The 14,159-nt window shown below is 39.8% G+C and overlaps 2 protein-coding genes across 2 annotated transcripts in view; one reads left to right on the top strand and one right to left on the bottom strand.

The window, feature by feature from the left end:
• polr2b (RNA polymerase II subunit B) overlaps positions 1-11,191 on the top strand; it is a 57,206-nt gene extending 46,015 nt beyond the window's left edge. The window contains exons 19-25 of the mRNA XM_073042610.1: positions 71-321; positions 2,536-2,625; positions 4,590-4,697; positions 4,777-4,890; positions 5,991-6,151; positions 8,190-8,385; positions 10,853-11,191. Of these exons, the coding sequence (XP_072898711.1) occupies positions 71-321; positions 2,536-2,625; positions 4,590-4,697; positions 4,777-4,890; positions 5,991-6,151; positions 8,190-8,385; positions 10,853-10,942 (1,010 nt within the window). The 3' untranslated portion in view covers positions 10,943-11,191. The remainder of the gene's footprint in view (positions 1-70; positions 322-2,535; positions 2,626-4,589; positions 4,698-4,776; positions 4,891-5,990; positions 6,152-8,189; positions 8,386-10,852) is intronic.
• igfbp7 (insulin-like growth factor binding protein 7) overlaps positions 11,181-14,159 on the bottom strand; it is a 33,775-nt gene continuing 30,796 nt past the window's right edge. The window contains exons 4-5 of the mRNA XM_073042611.1: positions 13,377-13,485; positions 11,181-11,475 (exon numbers count right to left, since the gene is read on the bottom strand). Coding sequence (XP_072898712.1) covers positions 11,465-11,475; positions 13,377-13,485 — 120 coding nt within the window. The 3' untranslated portion in view covers positions 11,181-11,464. The remainder of the gene's footprint in view (positions 11,476-13,376; positions 13,486-14,159) is intronic.

The following is a 14,159-nucleotide window of genomic DNA, read 5'->3' as shown; positions in this document are numbered from 1 at the left end:
GTCATTCAGTTTCAACTAAAGTAGATTCCGTGACAGCTATTTTTCTTGTTGCTTTGTGTCTTTGGTATAGGTATGAGGCATGCTATTTATGAGAAGTTGGATGAAGATGGATTAATAGCACCTGGTGTGCGGGTTTCAGGCGATGATGTAATCATTGGCAAAACTGTAACTCTGCCAGAAAATGAAGATGAGCTTGAGAGCACAAACCGACGGTACACAAAGCGGGATTGCAGCACCTTCCTGCGGACGAGTGAGACTGGTATTGTGGACCAGGTCATGGTAACACTAAACCAAGAGGGATACAAATTTTGCAAAATTAGGGTAACTTTTAAATTATAGTTCTAAATTCTTTATTCAAACACCAAAATCATCAATATGTCATCCCTTCACAACATTTTTACAAAATGAAGTAAGAATGCATTTTGGCAATAAGAGTTTTAGAGATTTTCCCGGACATAGACAGAAAACTGTTGGTGCATGTTTTAGTGGAATTTTTATTCAAGGCAAAACAGTTTTAATACTGAAGAAATTATTAGAAGATTTGCCGATCATTGCTTAAAAATTGAATGGATAGTTAGGTTTATCCTTCAACTTAGAATAGGGATTGTATAGCATAAAATAACTACTGCTCTTGGGCACCAGTTGTATCTGAGATCATGTTTATAATCCCTTTGGTTCCCTGGGTCATGGACTCAACTTGAGTTTTTCATCTGCGTTCTTCCCTCTTTACAAAGTCAGAGGTTGTACTGTTTACAGACAATTGAGGTAATATCTCCTTTTGTAATTCTTCACATTCGTGTCCCTTCTGTTTGAGCTAGTAAGTTGTAAGTAACATTGCGTCATACAATTGCTCAAAAATAGTGACAATCAACAAGAGGTAGTTTAACCTTCTCTTGACAATTGTTAACGTTATAACCTCCAGCAGCAGTATTCTGGGAATTAGGCTAAATTTCAATATGATTTGGCTATTGATGGACAGGCAAGAATCAAAAATTAAATATCTCCACTTCGTGTATGAATATTATATGAAGAAAAATTTGAGAAAAATCTACAAAACAGCAGTAGCCAGCTGTTGTCAAATCTCCCAAATTTATAATAATGTTTAATTATACAAAGACAGTAGATTTATGAGAACTCTATCTCTCATGTGTTCTGCATATAAAGCACTATTCTAGCTTGGATGCCACTCATCTGTTGATGAGTTTAGACTTTCCCATCTAAAGAAATGGTTGGAGTGTTTTCATTATGATTCAAATTGAATGCCTACTTTCACCCTCTCAAAATGTGTTTAAAATGTGCCATATTCCCACCATATTGGAGTTCAGAATTCAAGATTGCTTAATGTCATTTCCTATACACAAGTGTAAGGAGATCAAATAATTGTTACTCTGGATCTGATGCAGCACAAAAACCCCCCACAAAAGATAAAGAACACTGATAATAAAAAGAAACAATAAATATAAAAGGATAGCTTATATATGTAGATTGTAGTCCATAAAATGACGCTGGGCTGTACGTAAGGGGACAGGCAGGAAATAAAGTAGTGGTTGAGTTAGTGGGCAACTATACTGCTTGGGGAAAGTAACAGTTTGTGAATCTGGTGGTCCTGTTGTGGAGGAAACGTATCCTCATTCCTGATGGGATTGGGACAAACAGTCCATGAGCAGGGTGTATGGAATCCTTCATGATGTTACTGGCCCTTTTCCAGCACCTTTCCGTATATTTGTATTGATGGCAGGTTGGCTGGTGCCAGTGATGCATTGGGCAGTTTTGACTACATGTTGCAGAGCCTTCCTGTCCACCACAGGGCATTTTCTGTACCAAGCAGTGATGCATCTTGTTAAGGGTGCTCTCTACTGCACATCTGTAGAGTAACATGAGTATGGATGTGCAAAGTCCAGCTCTCTTCAGCCTCCTCCTAAAGCGGAGGGGTTGGTGAGCTTTCTTGACTCTGGAACCATGAATGGTTGTGTATGACATGGTCTCCCAGGAATCTGAAACTGCTTGCAGTTTCCACTGCTGTGCCATCAATGTAAGGGGTGTGGGGGGGCCGGGGTTAGTTCTCCTTAAGACGATAACCATCTCCTTTGTCTTGTTTATGTTGACGAAGAGGTTATTTGCCTGGCACCCAGTATATACACATATATGTGTGTGTGCACGCGCCCTTAACTCGGGCGCTGTCATGACAAGCTTTTTGCACTGATATTTTTGGTGATTGCTGTCATTGTACGGCGTGTCTTGGGCATCTGAAACCTGGCGGAACCCATCCCTCTCATGCACATGTGTACACGCACGCACACACCAACACACACAGAAAGAGAGAGAGACAAAAAGAAAGAGGATTTGCAAGGCTGATATTGGATCAGTACATCAATGGAGCAATTTTAGTTTGTACACCATTGATATAATTTGTGCAGATGTAACTTTCATAACCTTTCTGTTGAGCCTCAAAATCTGGAATAAAAAATTCAGATGAAAATTATATCACTTTTCACTTCATTAGGAATGTATAACCCACATGCTGTTTGTGTACAGGTGAGATCTGTCCGAATTCCACAAATTGGAGATAAGTTTGCCAGTCGCCATGGTCAGAAGGGTACATGTGGTATCCAGTACAGACAAGAGGTAAGATGATCTTGCATTATGGATTCAAAACATTGATTTGAAATTGTGGACAAATAGCTGAATATCAAAATTTGAACTACACATTCTGGAATTCTTAAAATAAAAGCAGAAAATGGAGGAATAAAAAGGAATAGTGATTGAATTTCTGTTTTAGAATAAAATTTGCTATTTTTGATGGTTCATAAAAAAGCTTAATTATCGTCTTTTTGACCTCCTAGCAAGTAACAACCTTATTACCCATAGCTTACGTATTTACTTGTATTATGGCCATATTTTGGGCAAGAGGATGCTGATGGTTTTTTGCCATGTTCTGTTTGGGTTTCCATGACAGAGAAACGACACATGAAAGACAGAAATATGGTAGCCATCCTGTTGCTCTGCAGTTAATCTTGTGGTTCTGTGTAGAAGTGTTCAGTGAATCGCTGAGCACTTGCTTCAGGCCTTCTGGTTTTACAACAATCATAACTGCATTTTGAATGGGTGACCATCAGAAGTTAGGGTTTACATTGGTTTAATTTTATTATTTCTATGTGTGTCTCTTGTAAGTTAATAGCTCTTTCATGTTTTCAATGGATTTACAATTTTAATAAATTATAAATTAAACAACCGTTTCCAGATGTATGTGATTATCAGACAAGGAACAGTTGAAAGGGCCTTCCCGATGGTACAGATTGTAAATGCCTCAAGGTGTTTTGTGAGTGGGGCTTAAGATCCCGCCATTTGTGACCTAGGGTGACCTAGTGACCCTCAACGAAGGGCAGCAGTGGAGCCAAGCAAGTTTTAAAAAAACTTAGTACGACTGTGGAGCTAGAGTGGACAGCAGTCATGAGGCATGGATCATGATGAGCTCAACATATTTTGTTCAATTGTATCTAGAATGGAGATTGTATTCTTTTTCTTTTTACCTTTCCTTCTAGCATTATGTGCGAAACTGCTTTATTGATAGTTATATGGACAATAAATACTGAGTTGGGAAGTGTAGGTCTGTTCCGAGGAGATAGTAAGCTGAACACTTACAGGTATTCCATTTATGCAAATTACAAACAGGATAGGATACAACTGTCAACACTGGTTTCAAGGGTGTTGTGTATAAGAGGTTCTTTGTAAGAGAAATGTAATGTTTAGGCAAAGGCTTTATGATTTGGTATTGGAAGAGGCTACAAAGGAATTAAAACTAGACAGGAATTTAAAATTTGAGTCTTTACACTTGTGAGTTCAATGTAAGTCCACTAGAACTGTGCAATAGATAGCCTGTTTTCAAATCCAAAATTTTTATTTTCTAAACTCATCAGCTGGATTCCTCATCTATTATTTTATTGTCCCTAGGCTTAACTGTTTGGAATGAACTGTTTGTTAGCCTTACTCTTGCTACCCTTTATAAACTTCAAAACTTGAAGTACATTCAGTATCAAAGTTTTAAAAAGAAGCTACTGGTGCTAGACAGCGACTTTTTGCTGGCAGCTCATGGAAACTGCCTGTGGAGGTTCCATTCAAGCATCACTTCTGTGATTGCTGATGATATTGGTTTCTTGTTCAGCAAACCCTTTGTTTCCAATTAATGAAGTTTCAAACAAGCTTATCTTGATAGTTCTAAGGTAACTTTGTTCTTCCAATTCTGACCTTTTGATCATCCTGAATTCAATTGCTCCATCATTGTGTATGCCTTCATTTGGAAGGTCTCTAAGATATGGAATTCCCTCCATTAACCTACCAGCATCTCTGGCTCTGCTTGATTCAGATGATTGTAAATATATTTGTGGAAAATCTCTTAGATCCTTTGCTTTAACATATCCTTTTGTAGCATTATTTGTATGGTATCCCTCTGATGAAGCATCTATAGTAAAGGCGCTACATAATACAATTTGTTGGAAATATAGTTTTTAAAAAAGTGGGTGTTATCTACATTGCTCTTACCCTTTTTGCTCACCATTAACATTAATTATTTGGTTATTTTTGCTTTGTAGGACATGCCATTCACATGTGAAGGTATCACCCCAGATATTATAATCAATCCACATGCCATTCCATCTCGAATGACAATTGGTCACTTGATTGAGTGTCTGCAAGGGAAGGTATGTTTAAAGTCAATCAGAAATTAACTTTATGTAATTATAATTTGATTGTATTCTCATTCTTTTGTTATACTTCCAGGTATCAGCAAATAAGGGTGAAATTGGTGATGCAACACCTTTCAATGATGCTGTTAACGTACAGAAGATTTCAAACTTGTTATCGGACTATGGGTATCACCTCCGAGGCAATGAGGTAATTTTTCCTGTGTGTGTATATATACGTATACACACAGAAAAGAATTTATTCAGTTTGGCACAGCTTTTTAATAAGAGTGACAGAACACTCTTCTTGCAGCTTGAATATTGTTAGATGTATTTCCTTTACTTTCAGTTTCGAAGTAAAGATTAAATACTTTGACACTTAACTATACAGAGATATCGCCAAGAAATCAGCCTTTTTTTATTTGAAGAGGAATATCTTGGAATCATCTAAATGAGTATTTCCTTCTTCCTTTTTCTACATTGTGGGCACTTAATGAAGTATCCATGAAAAGTGAAATTCAAAATTCTAATGAAAATATTTTGATTCCTTTCAATACGTTCCAAACAAATGAAACAGTGCAAATGAAGTCAACAAAAAAAATAAATCTGTCTGTGCCACCTCTAGAATAAATCAGCCTGAAGTGCACTCAAAAACAAAAGTGGTTTTAAGTTTTCTGACATGATGTTCTGGATATGCTATTCATGTGCATTTAATCATTTGATATTAGCATATAGGTCCCATAACTGATATTATTATACAGAAAGGATTTTTTGCAAGCCATTTGATGGCCCTTGTATTCTAATTAGACCATAAGGTAACAGCAGAATTAGGTCATTCAGTCCATTGAGTGTGCTCCACCATTCAATCATGGCTGATTTCTGTTTTTCAACTCTATTCTCGCACCTACTTTCTTTACCCCTTAACCCCCTTACCAATGAACAATACAGCACAGTACAGGCCCTTCGGCCCACAATGTTGTGCTGACCCTTAAACCCTGCCTCCCATATAACCCTCCACCTTAAATTCCTCCATATACCTGTCTAGTAGTAGATGAAGATCCCATCAGTCTCTGTCTTAAATGTACCCTTACAATGCAAATAAAATGACTGGGCATTCACAGCACTCTGTAGCAGTGAATTGCTCAGATTTATCACTCTCTGAAGAAATTCTTAGTAACCTCAGTTCTAAAGGGATGTTGATTTATTCTGAGGCTGTATTCTTGAGATTTAGACCCTAGATTCAGGTTAGGATATATAATTGCTTTTTTCGCATAAAAGAAAAAATTAATGATACGTTCCCTCTCGTTTTAGGTTTTATACAATGGATTCACAGGACGTAAGCTCACATCACAGATCTTTATTGGTCCTACTTACTATCAGCGCTTGAAACATATGGTAGATGATAAAATTCATTCCCGTGCAAGAGGACCTGTTCAGATCCTTAATAGGCAACCTATGGAGGGTAGATCTCGGTAAGCTGAAATTTGGCAAATATTTTCCATTTTTTGAATCTGTGGCAATTTTGAGCAATAATCAAATATTGTGCAATGAACTGGAATTGATTTATAGAGCTTAAGGTAAAGGAACCTTTATGGGAAAGTGATCATAATGTGTTGGAATTCACCTTGCACTTCAAGAGGGAGAAGCTAAAGTTAGATGTTTCAGTATTACAATGGTGTAAAGGCAACATTAGAGGCATGAGAGGAGCTGCCCAAAGTAGATTGGAAGGGGGCTCAAGCCGGGATGATGGCAGAACAGCAATGGCTGGAGTTTCTAGGAGCAATTCCAAAGGTGTAAGATAGATACATCCCAAAGAAGAAGTAGTATGCTGAAGGCAGGATAACGCAACTGTGGCTGACGAGGGAAGTCAAAGCCAAAGAGAGGGCATACAATCGAGCTCAAATTAGTGGGAAGTTAGAGGATTGGGATGCTTTTAAAAACCAATAGAAAGCAACTTAAAAAGTCAAAGAGGGAAAAGATAAAATACGAAGTTAAGCTAGCCAATAATATTAAAGAGGATACCATGAAGGCGGCATGGTAGTGTAGGGGTTAGCACAATGCTTTACAGTACCAGTGACTCTGGTTCAATTCCCATCACTGCTGTAAGGATTTCCTATGTTCTGCCTGTGACTGTCTGGGTTTCCTTTGGGTGCTGTGGTTTCCTCCCACAGTCCAAAGGCTTACCAGTTGGTAGGTTAATTGGTCATTGTAAATAGTCTTATGATTAGGCTAGGGTTAAATTGGTGGATTGCTGGTTGGCATAGCTCGATAGGCCATAAGGGCCTATTCTGCGCTGTATTTCTGTGGAGTGTTGGAGGCTGAGGGGAGATCTGATAGTGGTTTACAAGATTATGAGAGCGTAGATAGAGTATGTTTCCCATGGTTAAAATGCCTAATACCACAGGGCATGCATTGAAGGTGAGAGGGATTAGGTTCAAGGAGGAAGTGAGAGACAAGTTTTTAACCCAGAGTCATGGATGCCTGGAATGCGCTATCTGGTATGGCGGTAGAGGCAAATACATTAGAGGCTTTTAAGAGACGTGGATATAAGGGAGATGGAGTGATTATGGATGTGGTGGAAGTAGGAGGGATTAGTGTTTGGGTGTTTTTGATTTGCTTTTTAGCTGGTTCGGCACAACACTGTGGGCCAAGTGGCCTATTCCTGTGCTGTACTATTCTATGTTCAATTAGTAAATCAACAGTTTCTTCAGATGTCTAAAGAGTAAAAAAGAGGCTAGAGTAGATATCAAACAGCTGGAAAATGCTGCTGGAGAGTTAGTAATATGGGACAAGGAAATGGTGGACGAACTGAATAAGTATTTTGTATCATTGTTCACTGTGGAAGCACTAGCAGTATGCCAGAAGTATGAGTGTGTCAGGGGGCAGAAGTGAGAGAAGTTGTCATTATTAGGGAGACTGTGCCTGGGAAACTGAAAGGTCTGAAGGTAATTAAGTCACCTGGACTCAATAGTTTACACCCCTGGGTTCTAAAGGAGGTGGCTGAAGATTCTTAATTAATTAGGGCATAAAGTGTTACGGGGAGAAGGCAGGAGATTGGGGCTGAGAGTGAAATGAATCAGCCATGATGATATGGTGGAGCAGACTGGATGGGCCAAATGGCCTAATTCTACTCCTCTATCTTATGGTCTTATTCCAGTGTAATGCCACATGGGCTATCTACTGTTCATTATCTTTTGGCTGCCAAGACCTTTCATTTCCGGTTTACATTATTTTGTTTTGTAATTATTCAATAATTGTTCAACTTGTGTGCAAATTCTTGAACAATTTTTTGTAAACAGGTTTGCTATGTTAAATCCTTTTTGTTTATGGGTCTGGATGTATCTAGTAAGGCCAGACTTTACATAGGAATGGGATGGGACAGATAATCAGATTCTGTTCAGTTCTTTCCTAAGCTCAAGAATAACTGGTGGGATAAAATTCAGAAAGACATCTGGCTTTAATTTATTAGCCTTTGCTCCTAGCAGTAAAATGTGATTTGATCTTTTTTAGTGATGGTGGTCTGCGTTTTGGGGAGATGGAACGAGATTGTCAGATTGCTCATGGTGCAGCCCAGTTTTTGAGAGAGAGGCTATTTGAGGTTTCTGATCCATATCAGGTGCACGTATGCAATCTGTGTGGGCTCATGGCAATTGCCAATACTAGAACACACACTTACGAATGCAGAGGATGCCGTAACAAAACTCAGGTATGTATGAAACTGATTATCTGTAGCATGGACGTTTGGTAGATTTTAGCCACACAGTTTCTAAGATATGGTTATTCAGAGTAATGTGGGATATTTTTGTGATTTGTTGAATGAGTATGTTGTTTGTCTATACAGAACTTGCAGTATATATATCAGCACAATTGCCATTTTGGTTGCGGGTTCCCCTATACAAAAGACACATCGTGGTTTCTGTATTTGAATTATTGCATTTCTATGTGCATGAGTAGCCTGTGTCAGTATGTTGCATCTAATTGAGGAAAACAGCTATGTGGGAATATCTATAATAACAATGCTGTCCTAAAGCTAGTTTACATTTTCCTGCTATAGTTTCTAGATAACTGTGACTGTTTTAAATGATCTGCAGATTGAGAGTCAGGTAGATGAAGGATCAGTCCACTCGGAAGTATTTCTGTGTCTGGCACAATGTATCTTCTGGTGGTGCTTGAAGCCTAAAATAGGCCCATTGCAGGCCTTTAGTTTGGCTTGGTGAATTATTTTAATTGTACTTTTCATCTCTGATCTTAATGGAAATACTCTCAGACTGAAGTTGAAATCTCCGCCCTTGTTGTAAGATTCTGTACTGGGTATTTGAAATAGCCTCCATTCAATTCCGAGGTCAAGGGGCAAAAGTCTGAAACAGACCTGAATTGGCTCTGATGGCTTTCCTGACATGATTTCACCCCAGACAATCAAGGAAAGATATATTATTGAATATGGGACAAAACTGTATTACAGCTTTAGAACTGGAGAGTTCTGCTCAGAAATAACCACACAACTATCTAAGCTGTTAAGTGGTAACAATGGAGACATCTACCCAACTATACTAAGTCAAGTTACCAAGTCTGTAAAAAGCAGCAAAATCCAATAACCATATTATAAACCCAATCAGCATACTCTTATTCAATAAAATGATGAAAAATGTTGTAATAAGTAATTATTGCTAATAACCTGCACACCATTGCCCAGTTTGTGTTTTGTCCAGAAAAAAAAACCAATGCCTTGGTCTGTATTGTGGACCAAAAGTCTGAAATTCAAGTGATTGACAATGATCTAGTGATTTGACTCATAACTTGCTCAAAGGAAGATGGCTGCAGGTCAGTGGTAGTTGTGTGGAAGTCGCTGCTGGGAATAATGGTAGAAGCAGATACATTAGGGACATATAAGAAAATCTTAGGCACATGAATGATAGAAAAATCAAGGGCTATATAGGAGGGAAGGGTTAGATTGAACTTAAAGTAGGTTAAAAGGTTGACAGAATATTGTGGACTGAAGGGCCTGTACTGTGTTGTAATCTTCTCTATTCAATCTTCATGGCCCCGTAAGTTCCTCAGGGCAGTGACTTAGCCCAAGTTCCCATCCATTTCAATACTTCATCCTTAGTCTTCCATCCACCGTTTAAGCTGAAATTGGGAATGTTAGCAGCTCATAACTATGTGCAGCAAGATCTAGACCGGGGTTCCCAACCTTTTTTATGCCATGAACCAATACCATTAAGCAAGAGTTCCATGGACCCCAGGTTGGTAGCCCCTGAATTCTAGATAATATTTAGTAATGGGATGATAGGTGGTGAACATCATTTGTTCTTGAAACTGCCAGGCAGTGTCATAAATTTAAAACAGGAAATGCTCAGCAGGTCAGGCAGGATCTGGGAAGAGAGAAAGCAAGTTAATGTTTTCAATTGAAGACCATTGTCAAGAGTGTTCAGACGGAAAGATCTTCAATCTGATACATTAACTCTTCTTTGCACGGAGAGATGCTGTCTGACCTGAATTCCTTACATGTTCTGGTTTTATTTCAGACTTTCAGCATCTTTAGTTTTGTTTTGACTTCTCATCAATGTCTGTAACCAACAGAAGAGTCTTAACCACCTGTCCCTGGCATTCAATGGCATTACCCTGGCTGAGCCTCCATCTTCAACATTTTAGATGGAGGAGGTCACCAGTGATTAGAAGTTCAACTAGACCAAGGGTTCCCAACCTGGGGTCTACAGACCGGATTAATGGTAGGGATCCACGGCATAAAAAAGGTTGGGAACCCCTGAACTAGACGAACCGCATAAATACAGTGAGTACATGAGCAGATCAGAAGCTGAATTTAATGAGGCAAGCAATTAATCTCCTGCTTGGCACATTACTAAGGTGAATAAAAAACTCCACCTGCTGGGGTGAGTGCAGCTTCAACAGCCCTTAAGAAAGCAGCTTGCTGGATTGGATCCCATCCACCATGAATTACAGTGTGCCTCTAGTCTTTACAAGGTTTGACTGATACAAGTGGCTCTGAATTCTTGACGGTAACTGAAGGCAGCAAGAGAATCATTCATAAGCATGATTTTTAATGAGGATAAACTGTGACCAGTCAGAAATGTCAGTATTGTTATTAAGGGGACAAAATTTGAATTATTGTTTTACGAAATTGATTTTTATTTATCTTGTTGTTTGATCTGCAGATTTCTTTGGTACGGATGCCCTATGCCTGTAAACTTCTCTTCCAGGAGTTGATGTCAATGAGTATCGCACCACGAATGATGGTTTCATGATGGACTGAACATGATCATCACACAGACAAACCATCTTAAATATAGATAAAGAAATATGTGACTGGCAAAATTACTTGCAGAACTAAGTGCACAAGTTGGTACAGAAAAGGGCATTTCTTGTTCAAGTACCAGATCTTGAGCCACACTTATTTGTATGTTCTCAGTTGTGAATTTATTTTTTTTGCCAGTGTTGTAAGTAGATTTTGTTGTGAGAACAAAAATAAAATTCTGTATTAAGTTTTATGTAAATTTTGTTTATTTTCTTTGCCTCAAGTATATAACAACTTCTTCCCCTTGTCCTTATTGATTTACATCATTATATTGCAAGCAGAGTAAATATAAAAGCTACGTAAACCATAATAATAAGTAACTGGGTTAATACAGTGTACGAGAATAAGATAGATCCCTGTAAAACTTAATTTATAGGATATGGAAAAAAAAATTGCGCAGAGTCTACACTTAGACACAGAATTCCCTGCAAGTAGCCGTGCTTGTGGTTCAGGCTGCCTTTCGTCATTTTTCTCATGCTTTCTCTGTAGGACAAAACACCAGAGGTTAATAGGACAAAATATGGTTCCTGCACAGTTGGCAAGTTGAGTGCATTTCACTGGATCATTTGTAATAACCATCCATTTGTTTTAGCATTGAATATAACTGCTGTAGCTACATGCAGTCTTTGTCATAAATCTTATGCTTCCATAGGAATTTTTGGTACCAGCTCATCTGACATACACTGGCAATGACATTCACAAACAGAAGAAAAGCTGCAGATGATGGAAATCCAAGCAACACACACAAAATGCTGAAGGAGCTGAACAAAGTACTGTTGACATTTCGGGCCAAGGCCCTTCAGCAGGACTGGAGGTAAAAAGTTGAATAGATTCAAAAGCTGGGGGAAGGGGGGGAGAGAAAAACAAGACTGACAGGTGAAACCAGAAGGGGAAGGAATGAAGAGCTGGTAAATTGATTGGTGAAAGAGATACAGGGTTGGAAAAGGGGGAATCTAATAGAAGACAGAAGGCTATGGAAGAAAGAAAAGGGGGAAGAGCACCAGAGTGAGGTGATGGGCAGGCAAGGAGATAAGGTGAGAAAGGGAAAAGGGGGGTGGGGAAGCATTACCAGAAGCCTGAGAAACTGATGTTCTTGTCCTCAGGTTGGAGGCTACCCAGACAGAACCCAAGGTTTTGTTTCTTCAACCTCGGTGTGGCCTTATCTCAACAGTAGAGGAGGCCATGGATTGACATATCGGAATAGAAAGTGGAATTAAAATGGGTGGCCACTGGGAGATCCCACTTCTTTTGGCAGATGGAGCGCAGATGCTTGGGGAAGTGGTCTCCCAATCTCTGTTGGGTCTCACCGATATACAGGAGGTCATGCCGGGAGAACAGGACACAGTATATGACCCCAACAGACTCACAGGTGAAGTGTTGCCTCACCTGGAAGGACTGTTCAGGGGCCCTGAATGGTAGTGAGGGAGGAGATGTAGAGGCAGCTGTAGCATTTGTTCTGCTTACAAGGACAAGTGTCAGAAGGGAGATCAGTGGGGAGGAATGAATGGACATGGAGTTTCGTAGGGAGTGATCCCTATGGAAAGCAGGAAGTGGGGTGGGGGGAGGGAAAGATGTGTTGGTGGTGGGTTCCCACTGGAGATGGTGGAAGTTGCGAAGAATTAAATGCTGGATGCAGAGGCTAGTGGGGTGGTATGCGCAGACATGCGTGAAATGGAAGTGATGTGGTTGAAGGCAGCATGGATGGTGGAGGAAAGGGAGCCCCCTCCCTTTTTTTTGGAAGGAGGGGGGCATCTCCTTCATTCTGCAACGAAAAGCCTCATCCTGAGAGCAGATGTGGTGGAGATGGAGGAATTGAGAGAAGGGGATGGCATTTTTACAATTAACAGGGTGGGAAGTTTGCCGGACTACTACAGCACCCACTTTATCTTGGGGTTTGATAGTGAGGTTAGGAGTAGTGCAGGGGGAGTGGAGAGCAAAAAGTTTGGAAGGGGTGAGGGGCACAGAACTCACTAAAGGCGTAGGTGCAGAGGGACAAAAGTGAGGCCCTACCTAAGGACAGAAAGTTCTGCCTCAGAGAGGGGAAGGTCAGAGGGAATGGTGAAGATTTGGCACAATTAGAGCTGGGATCAGAAGAGGGTTGGTAGTGTCTGAGGAGAAAGGAGGTTTGGGGTTTTCAGGGATGGTGAGGTGAGAGGAAGATGGAGTCTCTGAGGACTCAAGATTTCAAAGATTTGAATCCAGAGATGATGAAGGAACTATATCATTTTGGTGCATCACTTGGAGGAGGAGTTTTTGCATGTTTGGCTAAATGTCCCTGACCATTTTTTGTGGTTTCCATGTCTTACTGGCTCCCTCTCATCAATTTCTTCAGTTAAACTGGGAATGCACACCTGTATATGAAACCCATCATTTGCTGCACTTACCTTTAAGTTCATCAACCACATGTATACTTCCAGTAGCTGCAGCCTCTCCCTTGGTGTTAGATGCATGGCATTCATATTCTCCTGCATCTGCTTCAGTGAGCGGAGAAATCTAAATATAAACAGGAAGGGAGGGATGATACCTTTAAAATGTTGTGCATTTGTATGGTTTATATTTCCTGTCTCAAGTCTCAGATTTAACACTGCTCAACTTACCCATTCAAATTTGTAGTATGTTCTGGCCTGTTCTTATCCTGAATTATTAGTCCTATTGTCAGAAAATAGGTACCACACTGTGAAATTTAATTCCCACACCTAATGTCATCAGCTTCCTCCTCTTCCCCCTCACCCCCACCACTTTGAACTCTCATCTAAATAGACAGTACATTGGGAACAAAATGTGTAACTTTTAGTATATTTAGCATCAGTACATTTTGGATGTCATTCAGGGATTGAAGGAAAGCAGGATAGCTTAGCAGTTTTGGATAACATGTTGGCTTGTTTCCCAGCAATGAACTTCAATGAGGCTATGAATGGGTGCATTTTGGGGTGGTCTAAAGAAGAGTTAGAAAAGCTTTTGAAATTTCTGCAGACTCACAAGGAGGAATTGGTATTTTGGTGGCAGCCCCTGGGACTGAGAACATTCTAGTTCATTTTCAGAGGAAATTGCTTCATGATTGGGCAACCAATTTGCAGACCATCTTTTTTAACCTCACCCTGAACTTCCAGTTGTTTGTCTCTCCAAATCTCCATCTCACTCACCCTCGTAACACTGTGCAGGAAGCC

Source organism: Hemitrygon akajei, chromosome 4 (genome assembly GCF_048418815.1).
Source record: "Hemitrygon akajei chromosome 4, sHemAka1.3, whole genome shotgun sequence".
Lineage (NCBI taxonomy): Eukaryota > Metazoa > Chordata > Chondrichthyes > Myliobatiformes > Dasyatidae > Hemitrygon > Hemitrygon akajei.
The sequence above is the reverse complement of the archived record's forward strand: the minus strand, read 5'-3'. Positions and strand labels throughout refer to the sequence as shown.